Source organism: Mus caroli, unplaced genomic scaffold (genome assembly GCF_978045245.1).
Source record: "Mus caroli unplaced genomic scaffold, Mus_caroli_1 scaffold_9, whole genome shotgun sequence".
Taxonomy (NCBI): Eukaryota; Metazoa; Chordata; class Mammalia; order Rodentia; family Muridae; genus Mus; species Mus caroli.
This window is the reverse complement of record NW_028227264.1, coordinates 59,454,853-59,474,798: the sequence shown is the minus strand read 5'-3', so window position 1 is coordinate 59,474,798 and position 19,946 is coordinate 59,454,853. Positions and strand designations below refer to the sequence as shown.

General features: G+C 49.3%; 1 protein-coding gene across 1 annotated transcript in view; it reads left to right on the top strand.

The window, feature by feature from the left end:
• The first annotated feature begins 10,349 nt into the window (after positions 1-10,349).
• Adamts14 (ADAM metallopeptidase with thrombospondin type 1 motif 14) overlaps positions 10,350-19,946 on the top strand; it is a 79,550-nt gene continuing 69,953 nt past the window's right edge. Inside the window, exons 1-2 of the mRNA XM_021174539.3 lie at positions 10,350-10,562; positions 12,594-12,994. Of these exons, the coding sequence (XP_021030198.1) occupies positions 10,481-10,562; positions 12,594-12,994 (483 nt within the window). The 5' untranslated portion in view covers positions 10,350-10,480. The remainder of the gene's footprint in view (positions 10,563-12,593; positions 12,995-19,946) is intronic.

Genomic DNA, 19,946 nt, shown 5'->3' with positions numbered 1-19,946 from the left:
CTGGTGGCTTTCTTGGGAATGTGGTTGGGTAGCCCTGCCATTGGCCTGGCCTTCGCAGCCCCACCCTAGTGCAGATGGAGTTGTTTTCTATTCTAACCTAATTAATTTTCATACCCAAGTAGCACTGAGTTCTAAGTCTCTGGGAATTTCTCAGCACCCCCCACCCCCCAGAGCCTGCTCTCCCGGTGAGGAGGTCTGTCCAGGGGGCAGGGCTTTGCAATGTGGTACATGTTTATTGAGAGCCTCGTGTATGCCAAGGTCTGATGAGACAGAATGTGAGCAAAGAATCGGCTGTGTCCTAAGGATGTATAGGAGATGGGGTGGAGGGATGGCTCAGTGGGTAAAGGAGCTTGCTGCTAAGACTGAAGACCCGAGTTCAATCTCCAGGACCGACATTGTTCATAGAAAGAGAGATCTGACTCCTGCAAGCTGTCCTTTGTCCCCTGACCTCCACATATGTACTGTGGTACCCTCCCACCCCATATGTGAAGAACTGTAAAATAATAATGATATAATAACAAATATGTAATAATATAAAATAATAGAATATATTTATAATAATATAAAAATATAATAGTAATACAAATTAAAATAATAAATAAATAAAAGAGGAAGGGGGCTGGGGTAAAACAGTACTTACTTAGTGTGGCAAAGCTCAGGGCAATTTCTGCAGGGGAAAAAACAAAAGAAAATGGTAATAAAGAAACATATACCAGCCAGGCGTGGTGGCGCACGCCTTTAATTCCAACACTTGGGAGGCAGAGGCAGGCGAATTTCTGAGTTCAAGACCAGCCTGGGCTACAGAGATTCCAGGACAGCCAAGGCTACACAGAGAAACCCTGCCTCGGAAAACAAAGAAAGAAAGAAAGAAAGAAAGAAAGAAAGAAAGAAAGAAAGAAAGAAAGAAAGAAAGACCAAAGAAACAGCAACAAGAAAACAAACCAGAGCCGGGTGGTGGTGGCGGCTGCGGATGCCTTTAATCCCAGCTCTTGGGAGGCAAAGGCAGGCGGATTTCTGAGTTCAAGGCCAGCCTGGTCTACAAAGTGAGTTCCAGGACAGCCAGGCTTATACAGAGAAACCCTGTCTCGAAAAACAAAACAAAACAAAACAAAACAAAACAAAACAAAACAAAACAAAACAAAACAAAGAAAGAAAGAAAGAAAGAAAGAAAGAAAGAAAGAAAGAAAGAAAGAAAAGAAAACAAACCAGAAGTGTGTAAGAGAGTTGTATGTGGTGTTGTTTTGCCTGTAGTTCCAGCTTCCCAGGAAGCTGAGGCAGGAGGATGTCAGGAAGAGCCCAGGTTTCTCCAAGGCAGCCTAGACAAGAAGGGAAGAGGGAAGAAAAACATAAGAAATTGGGCTTCGACCTAGGCAAGCTCTGCTTATCCCAATCTGTTATCCTAGGCTGAGCTAGCAAGAGCTTAAAAATTCAAGGCCAACCTGGGCTGCACAGGGAGACCCTGTCTCAATAAATCAGACAAAACCAAGAGCTTGGAGAGGTATATGTCTCTACAGACCACAATAGGAATGTTGTAACATTCAGTGTTCTTAAGAAACAAAGTAGCAATCATTCAGACCCATCAACTGTTCCGAAAGCTCAGGGAGGGTTCAGTCTGAATGACTGGGACATAGAGATGAAATGTGAGAACTCTGGTTTGCAGGTTAAGAGGATGCACAATTCAGTACAGGGAGGGGCTGGAGAGATGGCTCAGGCGTTAAGAGCACTCAGTGCTCTTCCAATGGACCCAGGTTTGATTCCTAGAACCCACAAAAGTAGCTTACAAATGTGTGTAACTCTAGGTGATCCAATGCCCTCTTTTTTTAATGCATAGACACCTACGCAAGCAAAACAACCGTACAACCGTACGCATAAGAATAAAATGTTCAATACAAGGAGCCCAAGCTAGCAGCAGAAAGCAGAAGGAGCATGAAATGCCATGCTGTGGGGAGAGTGGGGTGGTCTGTGTCTGAGAGGACTTCCTAGGGCCTCTGGAAGGACTTCCGAGGCCTCTGAAGGAGAACTCTTGGTCATGGGAAAAGACATCTCAGGGGACTGAACCACGGCTCTCAGAGGTGACCTTATTCACCTACTGCTGCCCCCAAGGATGCAGAGGCTGGAGGGACAGCCCATCACTACCCAGCAGCTTAGAAGCAATCTTGACTAGAACTTGACCTCCTCATTCCTAGCAGGACTTTTCCTTGCTGGGAAAATGCTGAGTACCACACCCAAGGCTACTAGGTACCATACACAAGGCTATCTATCAGCCTCTTGCTATGTCCCAAGCAGGAACACATTCAAGTCATCCAAACTGCCGGTCTATTACGTAAACGAGGAGCAGAGTGGACCCCTGCCCTCTTTCATGGATAGGATTTGGGTAAAGGTGCTTGCCCCTTAAAAGATATATAGGTAACAACTCAGAACCTCTGACATTTTGAGATGAGGTTTGCAAACGCTCTGACCAAACTGAAAGCAAGAATTTCCAGGTCTCTGTGTGACTCAGCTTGACAGGGGCAGGTCATCCTGGAAATGACCAAATGTCACCTCTAGCCTGGCTGCCTCTGAGTGGCTGCCACAAGGAGGGCTTCTCAGTCATTCGGGGCTTTCGGTTTCTAAGACTAGAGAGGAAGCCGAGACCCCAGTGTCATTCCATCGGATGGGTTCTGCTCCCTGGTCCTCACAGAGCTTCAGGACAGACTGCTGGTCGACCTCTACTCTGTCTTTCCCTCCCCTTTCTCCTCTCTCCCTTTTTCTTTATTTAAAAATAAATAAATTTATTTATTTATTTATACAAAATCTCTCTGTTTAGCCCTGGTCAGCCTGGTCTAGATAGCAAGTTCCTGGCCTTGAACTCACAGAGACCAGCCTGCCTTTGCTTCCTGAGCACTGATATTAAACATGTACGCCACTCAACATGGCCACCGTCCTTTCTTGATAGACAGCCGGTGGGATTTCTAGTCTCATTGCCACAAAGCTCTAGGTTCCATGCCAGCACCTCATAAAATGGACATAGTAGTACACTCCAATAATCCCAGGATTCGGGAAGTGGAGGCAGGAAGATCAGAAGTTCAAAGTTATCCTTGGTTACATAATATGTTCAAGGCTTCTCTGGGCTCTATGAGACCCTATTCCAAACAAAACAGAAGAAGTGGATACTTAGGTCAAGGTCTGTGGCTATAGCTTCTAGCAAGAGGGTTTGCTTAACACTCGTGAGGCTCAACTCCTACATGGCAAAATCAAGACAAGCATGTGTGTGTGTGTGTGTGTGTGTGTGTGTACACTCGTGCGCAAGTGTGCGCTCACGCATGCGGGTGCTAACAGGGAGAATGTAAACAATGATTTTTAAGGAATTATTGTTGCTATTGTTGGGTGTGCCAAACACATGGTGCTTTTTGGTTTTGTTTTGCTTTGTTATTGTATTCTGAAATTTTTATTTGGGTGTGTATGTGGGGCCATGTGGAGGCCAGAAGTCAAGCTCTGGTATCATTCCTAAAGAGCCATTCACCTTGGGTTTTGAGACCAAATCTCTTTGTCTGGTACCTGGGGCTTGCTGATTCGGCTAGACTGGCTGGCTATTCAGGGCACTGCCTGTCTCTGCTGCTTCAACCTTGGAATTACCAAGTGATTTATAATCGATTACCACCACGCCCCACTCTGTTCACCATGGGTGCTGGTGATCAATCTCAGGTTTTCACGTGTGTGTGTGTGTGTGTGTGTGTGTGTGTGTGTGTGTGTGTGGCAAACATTTTACTGACTGAACCAGTCCCCAGCCCTGGTTTTGATTTTGAAGGAGTGAGAGGTGTCCTCTGTTAGCTATGGGTGCTGAATGAGAGACGGTGCAAGGGTTTGCTTTAATAACTTGGGTGTGGAGGGAGGGCTAGCACTGACATAATTAATACTGGTCATATGATCACAATGATTAAAATTGGGTGATGAGAAAATAGAGGGGCGTCTTCAGACTATTCTACCTTCATTTATATGAGTTTGCATATCAGAATAATAAGGCAAAAGGGTCATTAAGAAAGCATCCCCTCTCCCACAGAGCCTAGCCACTGCGGCATCAGGCACAGTGGAGTCATTTTGAGACTAAGAGGGGACCAGCCTGAAGCTGAGACAGAGCAACAACTATGGCAGTGAGGAAGGAGAACTTAAGAGCGGATGTGAGTGGTTCAATGCATCTGCGTGAAACCTAGGGTCCGTCTAGGAGGACTCTGGACACTTGGCTCTCTGAGTCTGCTTTATTCCCCTCGTTATGGCGACCTCCAGTTCCTTTAGGTTTCCTAGAAATGACACTTCTGCCTTCTTCGTGGTTCAATGGACCTCCATGGTGTATATGAACCACATCTTATTTTTTCCATTAATCTGCTGATGGACACGTAGGGTGGTTCTATGGTGAGTAATTCTTTTAGATGGCTGATTCATAGGTCAAGAAATGGCTTGCTTTTAGATTTTTTTTTAGAATCTATTTATTATCTATTCGTTTATTTAGTGTGTGTGTGTGTGTGTGTGTAAGGTCCATGTTCATGTATACTTCTATAAGGAAGGCTAACAAGCCAGGGAGAGCAAGCTAATAAGCAGCGTGCGCGCACACACACATACACACACACACACACATAAACACACACACACACACATACACACACACACACACACACACCCATGGCCTCTGCCTCAGCTTCTGTCTCCAGGTTCCTGTCCTGTTTGAGTTCCTGTCCTGACTTCCTTCAGGGAAGGACTACAATGGTTCCAATTTAACCCTTTCCTCCCCAGAAGTTGCTTAGGCCACATTGTTTCATTACAGCAACAGTAAGCCTAAGGCAATAGTAGCTACAGAAAACTGTCAGTTGCTTATCTTACAGGGTCACAGATGGAGGCCCAGTGAGGACAGATAACTTGTCAAAACCATACAGTGAGGTCATTCAGAGCATCTATCGCCCTAAGTCTCTGGGCTCCCTGTCCAGTGGCTTTTGAGCATCTTTCTGACCAGTTGGGCTGAGATTGTAGCTCATGGATAGACCATTTGGTTAGTGTTTGTAAGACTCTGGCCCTGTGCCCAGCATCACAGAAGAACAAGCCCCCCCCCCCCAACACACACACACTTACACACCAGAAATAAAAATAAAAACTAACTAACAAAGATAACACAAGTCTCCCCTCAGCTCCTAACCATGACCATTTTCAGCCAAAATGAAGAGGGTGAAGGGTTTAAATCTCCCCTCCCACTATGGGAGAATGGGCATCTAGCAGGGGTTAAAGATAGTGATTGTCAATAAAGGAACCTTACTGGCAGGATCAGCCTCCTCCTGTGTTTTAGTCAGAATGCAGGTTCTCAGGCCCCACCCCAGAACCTGCTGGATCAGAAACTGAGGGAAAGAACCCAGTAACCTGTGTCCTATGGGAGATTCTGATATTTGCTCAAAGTTAAGTATTACAGCTCTACTAAACAAAGCCTTAAAAAATGGGGTCAATTAAGACTGAGGAAAAAACAGCAGTCTTGTGAACTGCCACTCATCCTGGGTACAGGTCCTTAGCCATCCCAATGTCCAAGCCTGGGGCTGAAGCACAGAGGAGCCCCAGCAGCCCCAGGCAGAATTCCTGGAGCATCCAGAGGACAGGGAGAGATCGTGCCTTGTGGCCTTTCCCCACATCCTCCTCCTTGTTCTCCCCAGCGTTTCCTCTGCACATTTTTGGCAAGGTTCTAATGTCCGTATCTAGGAGACTCGGCTGGGTTCAGCTAACCACAGTGACTTGTCTTGCATTACAGAGCAGCGGACAATCCCCGAGAGCAGCTGGGCCATGAGGTCAGTTAGAAACAACGCTGTTTGCACCCTGTGTGTAATCGTTGCGTGGCGTGGTTGCTCTGGGTTGAAGGGCGCAGAGAAAGGAAGTCTCCATGTCCCTGAGGACTGGAGGCCAGAAAGGACAGCTGTCCTTCTCAGCTCCGGTTCTGTGATTCCCACTTCAGAAACGGCACGGTCTGTGATTGGGACGCGGGCATCCTCTTCCCTAGAGGCCAACAGACAGCACATTGCCCCTTTCTCTAGAGCAGTTAGGGTACATGTCACCAAATGATGATTTTTATTTTTGAAGTTAAATAGCCTCTCATAAAAAAAAAGAAAGAAAAAGAAAAAAAGAAAAAAAGAAAAAAAAAAGAACCCCAGGCTGGTAAGATAAGTAGCCTGGTAAAGGTGCTTGCCTCCAATCCTGGCAACCTGAGTTCAATTCCCAGAATCCCGTGCCAGAAAGTGGGGATGGCCCCTCTCTCACCAGTCACTGATTGAGATAATGTTCCACAGGCTTACCTACAGCCCGATTTTATGGAAGCATTTTCTTAAAGTGTCCTCCTCTCAGATGGTGGCAGTTTGTGCCAATTTGACATAAATCTAGTTCAGCACAACTACCGTGGCTATCAGGAAGACATTTTGAAAAATACAAAAGGGAACACACAAAATGAACTGAATAACCCTGAAGAGACTGGCAGCTTACAGTGGTCAGTGTGTTTGCAAGCCCGGTACTACATGGGCGTGGGTGTTTGCCAGTTGAAGGTTCTGGTGTGAGCAGCCTGACCAGGAAGGGGCTGTTGAGGAGATTGAGGTTGGTGTGTCGAGTGTTAGCTATGACGACTGTTTCAATTTTCAATGTTCTTTTAAGGTTAAGGAACCAGGAATACATCTCTTCTTCCCTATCCCCACCCCGACTATGGATTCTGGACACCGTAATGGTATACTCATAGTTTCCATACGCGTCTTGAGACTACCCCTGGAATGGCTGAGTGGTCTGGGAAATACCTGACCCCTCAGATTCTCCATGGGACTCCATCTCTGACTCCTATTCATTTGATTATTTAGTATTTGTGAGGACCTACTATGTGTCCAGCACAAGGATACTGATGCCACTGAAGACACAAGGAGTTTTTAAAAAATCCTTTCAGGCCCCTGCTTCCTGTGGGGGATGGGAGAAAGCAGATACAAATCTAACAGTCACATAGGATGACCTCCGAAGGCAGCAAGAATTGACTAGAAGAAGGTAGACTCCTCAAAATAAAGGGAAAAGCTTTGCAAAGGTCACGAGGTCAGATGAGCATGGTACCCACAAGGAGCTAGGCTGGAGGGCTGTGGAGGCAGGAGGATGGCGAACAAAGGCTTTGGAGGTCTGACATAAGAGAGAGACACCCAATGTGAAGGGCTCTCTCTTCTGGGTATAGCTGGAGAAGATTCCAGGGAGCTGAGTGATGTGTTTAGAAACACGGTGTGCTGCTATTCAGGAAAGGTGTGCTGTGTTCTGGGTCAGAATGTGTCTTAGAAAGGAGATGCTGTATTTGGAAGATCATTAGCGTCTGCTATGTGAATTTAGAGGTCACCCGGGGGCTCCAGCTGCCTGGATTCCTGATGGTCTAGGTCACTGGTTCTCAACCTTCCTAATGCTGAGACCCTTTAATACAGTTCCTCATGTTGAGGTGACCCCCCCAACCATAAAATTGTATTTGTTACTACTTCATAAATGAAATTCTGCTACTGTGGTAATGCAAAAATCTGATATATAGATGGTCTTAGGTAGCTCCAAGGGGTGGAGAGGGACAGACTGAGACCAGCTGGTCTAGGTGGGCCGTAGAGGTATGCACAGAGCTCTGGTGGGACTCTCTTCATTTCCTGGGAATTTCAGGGCCTTAGGCCACTGGTTGTATCAAACACTCTAAGATGAGAATCCTCTTTCTAAGTCCTGGGCGTCTCATCCCTTCTGGGTTGGTAATCAGATATGTCAAGTCTCTAATACCCAGCAAGCAGCAGCCACCTGCTGGATATATGCTGTGACAACAGCAGCCTCTAGGTCAGCTCTGTCTCCCACGTACACCGGCAACTCCCTAATAAAGATACATTGTGTCTCAACCTTGAGCCGCCTGATCTTCACCCCAAGACCGCAAGCAGGCCAGCGGGAAGGAAGTGGTGGTTGGTGAGGGGCTCTTCTTTCACAGCTCAGCCAGCAGGGACCTCAGCTGGGGAGGTCTGACTCTACTGGTACTCAGTTGTGTGACCTCAGTTGTCCTGTGGTGAGATAGAGAGGAAACAGTTGGCGAGCCCTTCCTGTAGCCCCCCACAACTCCTGGGATTTGGGCTGTTCAGAGGAGCTCAGGTTGGAGGTCAGGCACACCCTCTTTGCCTGTGGGCTTTGGATTCTCCCTACACTTGCTACTGCAGTGTTACTTTTCAGTGCTCTAACTCCTCTCCCCCCTCCCTCTTCTCGTCTGCCTCCCCCTCCCCTCTTGGATAACTAGACCAGAGCATCTATCTAGCTAATGCCGCCTTTCCTTCTGTGTGGGACACTCCCTACAGGCAGGCTGGTCCACCTCCTCTCTGCGCATGGCCCTCCTCCCAGACAGGGCAATGTCCTGCTATCCACTGGGCTTTCCTGCCTTCCCTAGGCTTCTCCCCCCACGCATCCCGCCCCCAACCCTGCTCCCCCACCCACTATCCTCCAGCCTTCTCTCACCTGACTCAAAGCTTACTGGAACATGAGCCATCTCCTCTGACTGGGGACAAATGACACCTTCTAGCATTCGTTGCCCTGGAACCTGGCATGGAATATTGGATATAGGTGTGGGAAGGCCACTCCCCAGAGAGTGCCACCTGCCTTCCCCACCAAGCTACTCATTCCTGTGCAAAGTTCTAAGGCATTAGCCTGAGAAATCCCAGAACTCGCTTTCCTAGGAGGGTCTCCAGCCTAAGGCAGTGGTTGCTCCACACAGCCCTGTTCACGTTCTGGAGTAAGGCCACCCAGCCCCTTCCTTACCTTGTGTCCCCAGTGCCCTCTCCCTAACAAAGCCTTTCTCAGTGGAGAAGGGCCTGGACACATAATCCTGGGCCAACACAAGCAACCATTGTAGCCCCAGGGAAAGGGGGTGGGGGCAGAGAGAGGGGATGAGGTTTTAATTTCTCTTTACCAAGGCTGGCTCCAGGGAAGGCCCCAGCCCACAGCTCATGACTCAGACTCCAGGGGTCGGAGCTACAAGTCTATTCTTCAGGGCTTGCTCTGTTGGGGGCAGGAAGGAGGAGCTGGAATCTGGCCAGGGTGCCTGGGCTTTCTAAAGGAATCTTCTCTGGGCTGGCTTCTCAGTAGGGAGCAAGTGAGCTATCCTTATGTCACTTGCCACATCTGTTCCCAATTTACAGCTTGGAAGACTGAGGCCCTGGGAAGTCAAGCCCTTATCTTAGAACCACTTCGATTGGCAGAGCTCTGGGGATGAACCTCTGTAGCCTACAGCCTGGTCATCTCCTTGACTCTCCTTCAACCCTGGCCCACTTCTTGTCCCATCAGCTTCACACAGCGCCCCCCCCCCCCCCCCGTGAACCTTGTCATGACCTCACAGGTCTTTAAGAGAAAGACTTAACATTTATTCATCTGGTGGTTGGTTGGTGACATTTCTAACCGAGTGCTTCAATGTTACTTGGAGTATAATGGGTATCAGCTCTCTGAGCTGACTTCAGAAATGAGCTGGCCACCCCAGACCCCAGCATCATTTCAAAGCCATAGCCACAGTTAAACACAACAACAAAATAAAAATAGCAAGGCCAACCAAATCCTCCCTGCTCTAAGTTTCCACCTGTGAGTAGTTTGAATTCGAGTCTCATTTCAAATTATTAAGGACATACTTGTAAAGTGAAGCAAGAACATGGGGTTTTCTGTTGGGCTCTGGGCCCTGACTGTGGAACTGTTCTCAGCGAGCTGCCAAGACAGCATCTGCTCAGCCTGTGGACTCTGTGCTCCTTGCACTACAGTGCTCAGTACTGTGACAGGGGTGGACACGCTGGGTGTTCATCTTTTGTGTGCTGTGGTTAACAATTATGCCACAGATGAAGAAACTGAGGCTCAGCACCAGGATTTCCATCTGGGCAGTTGGGCTGTAAAGCCTTGCAGCCCCCCCCCCCCCCTTCATATCGCTGTGACCTGAGAGTCCACGGCGCTATCATCTGCAAAGTGGGAAGATTCAAGGGGTCAGGGGCTAGTTGGGCATCCTGACAGGGGAGGGGGGAGCTCCCAATCTGCGCCTTCAAAATTCAATGGGGACACTACTGGGTGCGGTGGCTCTGGAGTAGTCACAGAGCCTGCAAACGGGGAGGAGCGGCTATGGGAAGAGGTTCAGGCCGTGACTCCGGAAAGCTCTGGCGTCTGAAGGGACGATCACCCCGTACGCCGGGAGCCCCTGCGCGGGCTCCGCGTGGCACTTCCGATCCGGGCCGCACGCCTTAGCCCGCCAGGCCCGCCCCCGCCCCCGGCGCCCGCGCCCCCCGCCCGAGCCGCGCGCCCCGCCCCGCCCGTGTACCCGCCCCGCGCCCCTAGCCCGGCTCGCCCGCCGCTGGAGCCAGCAGTGAGGGCGCCGTGCCGGGGTCCGGGAGCGGGCCAGCGGGAGGCGGAGGCTGCCGGCTGCTCTGCGATCCGGCAGCCCCGGGACTCTGACTTTTGGAGGTCCCCGTCCCCGCGCAGCCACATGGCTTGGCTCCGAGCTCTGCTCCACTGCCTGCTGCCCTGGTACTGCGCGCTCTGTGCCGCCGCCGGCAGTCAGACCCCAGGTGCGTGCGGGCCGGGCGCGCGGGGACGTGGGGTCTCTGGGGGTGCTGGCGGCCAGAGTGGCTCCTGGATGCAGGAGCCAACCAGGCAGAGTTCGAGGGGAGTGGAAGGCGGTGCGCCTGGTGTGGGTTGAGTTGCTTAGCTTTGGCTGCTTCTAGTAATCCCTGTCCCTTTCCTGTCACTGGAGGTAGTGTGACCTGCAGGAGAGGATTGGGAACTCTTCCAGTGAAGAAAAGTCACAACCCACCCTTCCCCTCACCACCCCAACCCTCCGCCATTGATCTTTCAATGCCCTGTCTCCACTTGTGGGATTGTTTGCACGTGCGCCTCTGAGTGTGCATGTCTAAGATGTCACACAAAATCAGGCTAACAGATGATTGCTTCCCATAGAAGAAAACTGTGGGCACTCTTGCTTCTGACCAGTAAGAAGTTTGTACCCTAATTCTCCTCCATAGCATCCTCAGACACTGTAGACACTGTCTCCCAGGAAGAGAGCAGAGACACACCACACACATCTCACAGCATGGGTACCCTTCAGGTGCTTTTAGGCAAACAAGAAAAGGCTCTAGTTATTTCCAAACAGGGTTCATGTGCCCAAGTGGGACCGGTCTTGCGCAGTTTTGGGTTCCGCAATCTTAGCTGTCCAGCTAAGAGATAAAGGAGCACCATACTCCGAGTACAGTGTCCTGGGGGACCTCAAGGGTGCATCCTTCCTTTGTGTGTGTTTTATCAGTGCTGCGAGCTGAGGAGGCAAGAAACGGAACTATGGAGAGTGAAAACTCCTTCCAACTTGTGTCCATGAATCACCAGGCCTGGAAGCCAATGAGCTGTCTTTTCTGACTGGCTGTTCACAGGGAGAAAGCCGGGCGGGTGAGGATGGGGCCCACTGGCAAATGGCCTACAGCCTGGGGCCATGACCTCACACTTAAGTCAGCCCAAGTGGGCAGGTCACCCCCTGTGTCTCTTTTTATTTTGGAAGTTCTATATTTATCCTGCTTGGGGCTGGGCAGTGCAGAAATCTCACAGCCGCTGTGATGCTTTAAAAAAAGTTTCCTTTCTAACCTCGGAAAAATATATAACGGTACATTCCCTCGCTCCTTCCTCCAGCTCCTCCTCTCTCTGTGTCAGGGGCCAGGGTCCCCTGGGTTTCTAGGTGTGTTTGTTTTGGCAGCCACACTCTTGGGAGCTTGGCAAGGGCCCTGCCCAGGCCGGGCTGGTGACTTCAGCACACTGGGGGAGTTGAGGCAGATCTGGAATTTCAGCCCTTTCTAAGCAGTGCTCAAGGTTGGAAGGCCTGTTGCTTTGGTGACAGGACTCTGTTTAACATAATTTATTTACTTACTTCTGATATATATATATATATATATATATATATATATACACACACACACACATATATGTGTATATATGTGTGTATGTATATGTGTGTGTATGTATGTGTGTATATATACATATATATGTATATATATGTATATATATATATGCCGGATGGCCACAGAGAGAATGTATGTTCACACATTTATTTCTACCTGAATGCCATTCAGCCAAGTTCAGACTGAATGGGGGGTGGGGGTGGGGGCTCAGGTAGCAATGGGCAGAAGGTACTTGAACTTGGGGCTAAGGGACCTGTGATAAGTGATGCTCAGGGCTGCCTGTTCATCATCTCTACCCTCACCCTATGACCCCCCCATCCCTGGATTCCCATCTTCCTCTTTTTTTAAATTTTTTATTTATTTATTTATTTATTTATTTATTTGGTTTTTCGAGACAGGGTTTCTCTGTATAGCCCTGGCTGTCCTGGAACTCACTCTGTAGACCAGGCTGGCCTCGAACTCAGAAATCCGCCTGCCTCTGCCTCCCGAGTGCTGGGATTAAAGGCGTGTGCCACCACGCCCGGCCTAATATTTTTATAACATATTTTCCTCAATTACATTTCCAATGCTATCCCCAAAGTCCCCCATACCCCCCCTCCCATCTTCCTCTTAACCTCTGCACAGTGCATAGTAAAGTGACTCTGTGTTTACCTCCAACAGACCTGCACCTCTCTGGGAAACTTCACGACTATGTTGTGACTGTGCCCTGCAGCACGGATTTCCAGGGACGCTTCTTGTCCCATGTGGTATCTGCCCCCGCAGCTCCCTCACCACGGAGCCACCTCCGCGTGGCTCGCAGCCCCCTGAGCCTGGAAAGAGAGACCCCGAGGCCTGGTGGTCCGAGGCACCATTTCCTCTACTTTAATGTGACTGTCTTTGGGAAGCTGCTTCACTTGAGGCTGCAGCCAAACCGGAGGTTGGTGGCCCCAGGGGCCCCGGTGGAATGGCAGGAGGACTTTCGGGAACTCTTCCGACAACCCTTGCAGCAGGAGTGTGTGTACACTGGAGGTGTCACTGGAATGCCCGGAGCAGCTGTGGCCATCAGCAACTGTGATGGATTGGTAAGGGACACCACTTTTACTCCTGTTGTGCATAAAGTTCCTTCCCCAACCCAGAGCCCCCTATAGATTTGGGATTCCCAAGGAAATGGTATACTACACCACATGTCAATGGCCTGTCTGTCTTCCAAATGGGCATCACAGTGGCTTGTTGGGTGCCAGGCTCTGCCAGGTGTGAGATCGTCCTAGTAAGACAGTACATTTTTAATGGTTTTCCTCACCAGGAACTCACCAACAAGCTACCTGTTGGGACCTCTGGGCCCAGACTAAAACAGGGCTGAGGAAGGCATAGTCTAGGGCAGTGGTTCTCAACCTGTGGGTCACAACCTCATTTGGAGGTCAAGTGACCCTTGCACAGGTGTCGCCTAAGAAAACCAGCCACTCAGATATTTACCTTAGGATTCATAACAGTTATGAAGTAGCAAGAGAGATAATTTTGTGTTTGGGTATTGCCACAACATGAGGAACTGTATTAAGAGGGTCGCAGTGTTAGGAAGGTTGAGAAATACTGATGTAGGGTGTACTGGTGGCTGCACTTGAAAGCTGTGCAGCTTTGGACAAGCTAACTAACATCTCTGTGCTTCTTTTCCTTGTGATTAAAGCAGGGATTTACTTATTATTTGCTTATTGTTATTATTATTTGCTTATTGAGACAAGGTCTTGCCATGTAACCCTTACAACTTGAGATTCCCCTGCCTCTGCCTCTGCCTCTTAGTGTTGAAATCATAGGCTCGGGCCCCTCCTCCACAGCAGGATTTGTTTATCCATTCTGCATCTAGTTCTGCTTCCATTCTGGAAACTGGGGATGCAACCCGGTCCCTGCCCTTACACAACAGGTGTGATGCTAATACCGTGTGAGCTGTCATTATGTCAGGTGATGCTAACACTGTGTGAGCCAGTTTCCTAGCCAGGCTCAGACAACAGGAGTCACACTGTCATTATGTCATATCTTCTTCTTTCCATGTGTCTTCTCGAAGCTCCCTGCTCTTCACTGACTGCTCCACAAGGCCACTCATCCTCAAGATGGCGGGAATACCCTTACTCTCTCTCTGTGTCGCTCTCCTCTCTCTTTTATCTCTCCTCTCTCTCTTCTCTCTCTCTCTCATACACACACACACAGTATGTGTATGTTGGATGCCTGTGTGTGCACACTTAGTCCCCTGTGTACCAGGGTGTGGCAGTCCAAGGTCAGCCCTCTAACCTTTCTCTCGCTTGTTTACTTCTGCTAAATCTAAAAAGGACCAGATGGCCGCAGCGAGAATGTATGTTCATTCACACATGTATGTCTCCCTGAATGCCATTCAGCCAAGGCCAGGCTGTCTGTGGGGGCTCAGGTAGCAACTGGGCAGAAGGTGCCTGAACTTGGGCTAAGGGACCTGTGCTAGTGATGCTCGGGAATGCTTGTCTGCCTGCTGGTTTGGCTATGCTGGCTGGCTGACTAGTGAAGCTCTGGTGGGATTCAGGGGCACTGCCACACCCGACCTTCACATAGCTGTTGGGGATCAGAACTTATGTCCTGCATGTTTGCATAACAAACACTTTCCAACTGAGCCATCTCTCTCCTAGCCTCTGGGAGATATATATATCACATCACACATATTAGGCAGTGGCTGGTTCTTTACATTTAGGATGAGCTGCTGAGCACCCTGTCAGAGGTATAGTGTCTCCCTCTCCAGGATGGGGCCCAGGATCTGTATTGTCCACCATACTCTCCAGGAAATCTGGGGCAAGATTAACCACGGGTAGATTTTGAGAATACCAGGTTGCAGGGTCAATGGAAAAGAAGAAGTCTGATGAGCGGGTATTGCGTCTCTGTATGTCCACCTGGATGGAGACATGGAGTGATGCTTTGTACATTTTAGGGCTCAACTAAGGTGTGAAGGGGTGGGAAGCACCATTCAGACCTCCTTAAGATCTGCCCTTATCATTGAAACCATTCACCAGTCTCCTGACAAGTGCTCACTGACTGCTAGAGGCTGCTGGGACCAGGGCCACATGGGAGCCTGACACAGGACCTAGTGAAGTAGTGTGTCTTACACGGCTATGATGAAGAGCCCTGGATGACACTTGTGCCTGGTGGCTGGGGCTGATGGATGGTAGGGTTGATGCATGGGACATGCTTGGAGCTGGACATGCCTGGGATGGTGTGGCCTCTGTATAACTATTTTCTTTAGCTCTGTCGCCTTGGATAAGCTGTTTCCTGTCTGTGAGATTTATACTTTTAATTTTGTTTTATTACATTTACTTAATTTCTGTGTCTATCCGCAAACATATGTAGGAATTTACTGCAGAGTGCAGAGCATGGTCTCTACCATTCCCGATGTCCACCCCACCAGATGACAGGACTGAGTGGGTGATGGAAGGTCACTGTCTCTGGCTCATTTGATCTCATTGATCACAAGTCAGATGAGAATGGAGCCCTGCTTAGACAGTCTCTCCACAACAGCGATGAAGTTGGCTGCGGATCCGTCAAAAGAGGGCTTGTCTTACAACAAAAGGGGCATTAGATCCTGAAGGGCAAGCTCAGGATGGGTCTTGCTGTTCTCTGAATCTACAGCCAGGCCCAGATCTTGCAGAGTTCTGGTCTTGTGCTCCAGATAGGGGCGAGGAGAAATCAGCTTTGGGTTTCCAGAGTCTGGCCTTGAACCCTCCAGCCAGGCCTGCCCTGGGCCATGAGACACTAATGCTGAGCTGAAGAGGACTTGGGGAAGGAGGACCATTGTCTCAGAAATGCCCAAACATCACCAAGTGACCTAGTGGGTTGCTCATTATGGCTACCAATGTTCTGTGTCTAGAGGGATGTGGGAGTTTCAGTAGAGGCAAGTTTTTACAGAGTGCTGAAGGGACTGCAGGGTTCTGCTTCTAGATTGGAGTTGTGACCTCATTGGGTCTACTCAGAATATAGATTATCAGCTGGGTCCTGGGCCCAAGGCCCTGTGCTAGCCTTGTAAAGGGATTGGCTGCATAGTGCTCCCCCTCTACCTTCAGTGCTCCCCCTCTACCTTCAGTGCTCTCCCTCTGCCTTTAGTGCTCCCCTCTGCCTTTAGAGCTCTCCTCTGCCTTTAGTGCTTCTCTCTGCCCTTAGTGCTACTCCTCTGCCTCCAGTGCTCCCCCTCTGCCTTTGGTGCTCCCCCTGCCTTCAGTGCTACCTCTCTGCCTTCAGTGCCTCTGTGAGTCAAAGTCTGGTGCGGAAGTGGCCACACGTGTAAGATTTGTCACATCTGGTTCTGTTTTCTCACTCTGCAAATGCTGCATTTTCAGTGGCACTGGGTGGGGTTGGGAAGGGCCCTGTAGGCAGGATCTAGCTCTTCTTTTTCTCCCATCCTAAGTCCCAGAAGTCTCTGAACCAGAGTCCTTGTGCCTTTAAAATGGGGCTTTAGTGGGCTGGGCTGGTGGCTCAGTCTTTGGTAAGGGGCTCGCTGGGCAAACCTGAGGGCCTGAGTTCGGATCCATAGAGTCTCCCTCAGAAGCTAGTTGCTGTAGTGCGTGCCTGTGATCCTAGTGCTGGGGAGATGAAGACAGGAGAATCTGAACTTATGAGCGGTTCAGTGAGAAACCGACTCGAGAAATAGAGTGGAGAGCAATTGAGAAAGACGCCAGCCTTCACACACACACGTGTATGTATGTACCTATGATACATACGTTGCACAGGCATGTGCACACACACACAGCACCCTGGAGAGATGAAAGGACAGACCAGGAAGTGAGTGTTCTTGCTGTGGGTGCATAACTCTGCCTATGTAGAGAAGTGGCCAATCAAGAAAGCTGGGCCTTTCATGATGCACTGCACGTATGTGAACTGGGTTTTAATCAAGTAATTATGAAAGTGCCTGTCTGCAGAGAGGCCTGGAAAAGCCTTGCTTGGCAGCTTTGCCAGGTGGGTGAGGGATGCTTTTCCAGCTCCAGAGAACATGATTATCACACCACTCGGACACTTTCCCAGATGAGGGACACTTTCCCAGTCTGACGTGGAGCACTCTGGGGGCCTTGCACGGACCTAGGCTCTGACCAGGTTCTGGGATTTCAAGGTTGATACTTGATCTTCTGTTCCATGGTTTCAAACAAACTTCACTCAACCCCAGGGACTTCACTGGCAAGGAGGGATGCAGGGGCACAGGGGTCCAGAGTGCAGGGGGACATGTTTCAAAGGGTGTAGATGAGCTTTTAAAGTCACAAAGTGGGATCACAGGCATTCTACAAGGAAAGGAGAGATGGGAAAGAAAGAGGGCCAGTGAGGGCTATTGTGTTGTCACAGCCCTTCCATAAGGTGGCTGATCCCATTTCTAGGGTCTCCATCCTCGTGAGTTAATCATATACCAAAGGTCTCATCTTTTACACAGTCATGTTGGTGACCAGATTCCAATACTCAGATACTGAGGCCCATTTAGCCCACATTAGTAGACAGTGTGCTATGTATTCAGGATAAAGAGCTGGTAAAATTCCAGCTCATGCATGCTGACCATGGCCAATTCCACAACCTATCTGCTCCTCAGTTTTCTTATCTTAAAAGCAAAGGTCATCACAGCCATTACTTCCTAGACTTGTCAGTGTGCAAAGAGCCCCTGACAGTCCTGTCAGCTATGGCCATCTCCTGATGTACCTTTGCCATTTGCATTCCCTAGTCTGAGATGGTGACAGGCAGGAAGAGGAAGCAAGGGTATCTTATTTGTTTGAAGGCCACCCAAGGGCTTCATCTGGTAGTCAGAGCCTATGCCGGTTTAGCCTCACCCGGCGCCCCACTCTGGTGGACCCTATTCTGATTGTCTTCTGGACTTTTTCTTGGAGTTATTCTTAGGAGTGAGTAGGTGGTCTTGCTGGAAGGTCTCTTCTGGCCTCACCCTAATGCCAACATGGTGCTGGCTATAAGTTAGGTGGCCTGAGTTCCCCCCTTGAGACCTCTCTTCCTCTAGCAGACAGACTGGCTCTTTCCCCACAGTCTCCATGAAGCATTCCAAGATGAGGAAGGCAGAAGCCATATGGCCCCTTAAGGACCAGCCTTGAATGCTCTGAGATGTTCTTTGTATCGGCCAAGTCATACCATAAGGCCAGAGGAGAGTTTCCCAGGTAAGGAGAGGGACTCTATCTCTTGAAGGGATGAGTGCCTAAGTCTCATGTGCAGAGTGTACACAGAGGAAAGGGTCCGGCAACATTCCTCTATACTGAGGGACTCAACCTCTCAGCCCATTTCAGTCTGTACCTGTAAAGTGATGTCCTTCCTTCCTTCCTTCCTTCCTTCCTTCCTTCCTTCCTTCCTTCCTTCCTGCCTTCCTGCCTTCCTGCCTTCCTGCCTTCCTGCCTTCCTGCCTTCCTGCCTTCCTGCCTTCCTGCCTTCCTGCCTTCCTCCTTTCTTTTTTCTTTTCTACTCTTTCTTTCTACTCTTTCTTTCTTTCTTTCTTTCTTTCTTTCTTTCTTTCTTTCTTTCTTTCTTTCTTTCTTTCTTTCTTTCTTTCTTTCTTCTTCTTCCTTCCTTCCTGTCTGTCTGCCTTCCTTCCTTCCTTCCTCCTTTCTTTTTTCTTTTCTACTCTTTCTTTCTTTCTTTCTTTCTTTCTTTCTTTCTTTCTTTCTTTCTTTCTTTCTTTCTTCCTTCCTTCCTTCCTTCCTTCCTTCCTTCCTTTTTTTGAGACAAAGTCTTAAGTAGTCCAGGTTAGCCTCAAATTTGCTATGTAGCTGAAGTTGATCTTGAACTTAGGGTTGCCCTGCCTTCATCATCTGAGCACTGGAATTACAGATGTGCACCACCATGTCCTGCATGTGGTATTAGAGACGGAATCCAAGGCTTCACACTTGCTAGGCAATCATTCTACCAACTGAGTTACATACAACTGTGCTGTCGCTTTGTTTATTAAAAATGGTGCTCTCGGCTCTTAAAAGCTCTTGCTTTTAAGGACCTCCAGGACCTAAGTTGGGTTCCAGGCACCCACACTGGGTGGCTCACAACTGCTTGTGACTCCAGTCCCAGGAATTTTGGTGCCCTCTTCTGGCTGTCTCGTGTACCTGCACACGTGTGGCACACAAAGACACACACACACACACACACACACACACACACACACAATCTTTTTTAAATGCTGAAATTTAGATGTTGCTCAAAGTTGGGGACATTGAATGGGAACCTGTGTGAGCAAGGACAGATGCAACATGCAGCGGGTTCACTTGTGAACCCTGGATGCCTCCTAAAAGTCCTGCCTCTTGCTCCTGAGAGGGCTTTTGACCTGCTACTCCTGCCTTGGGCTGCTTGGTCTATGTAAATGGAGTTGCCTTGCTTCTGGGACTTTACAGCCCCTGAGGTAGTCAATATCAATATCGCAGTCTTGCCTTCTTGTCTCCCCGAGCCCTGTGTTGAGTTGGCCCTGGATTAATAACCTATTTATGATATGGAATAAATGTCAGACATCACCTCACTGCTGCTCTGGGACATAAAGACCTCCCCTTCCAGCTAGGGCTGCTTTGATTTTTCTTCCTCAGCTGTGTCTCCAGGCTGTGGCTGTGGCTGGCGAGAATGGAAATCTGGGTTTCCTGCCTATCTACCTCCCAGTCTTTATGGGAGAGACCTGGGTGGGCTCCCAGCAAGTGCCCTGCAGGACCCCTCTCCTCCCAGCTCTGCAATGGAAAGTTCGTGAGCTTGTTGCTAACTCTCTGGCAGGGTGTTCCCAGCATGTGGGCCTTGCCCTAGCTTTCAAAGTCCTAAAACCACCGCTAATAACACTGTTCACACAGCATCTCGTCCCTGGCTGGTCAGGAGTGACAGTGACAACTACCCATGTGTCTGAAGCTGGTCCCTGTAGTAAGTCTCAGCTCAGAACAGTCCCTGCCTTCTTCCGGTCCTTAGCCTGACTTGGAGAAGCTGTGTCTGTAAGAGGCCTTGGGTCCCTCTTCCTTTCCTAGCTGAGGAAGCCAAGGCTCAGGGATGGAAAGAGACCTAGGGTACACATAGGCAAGGGATTGTCCTTTCAGA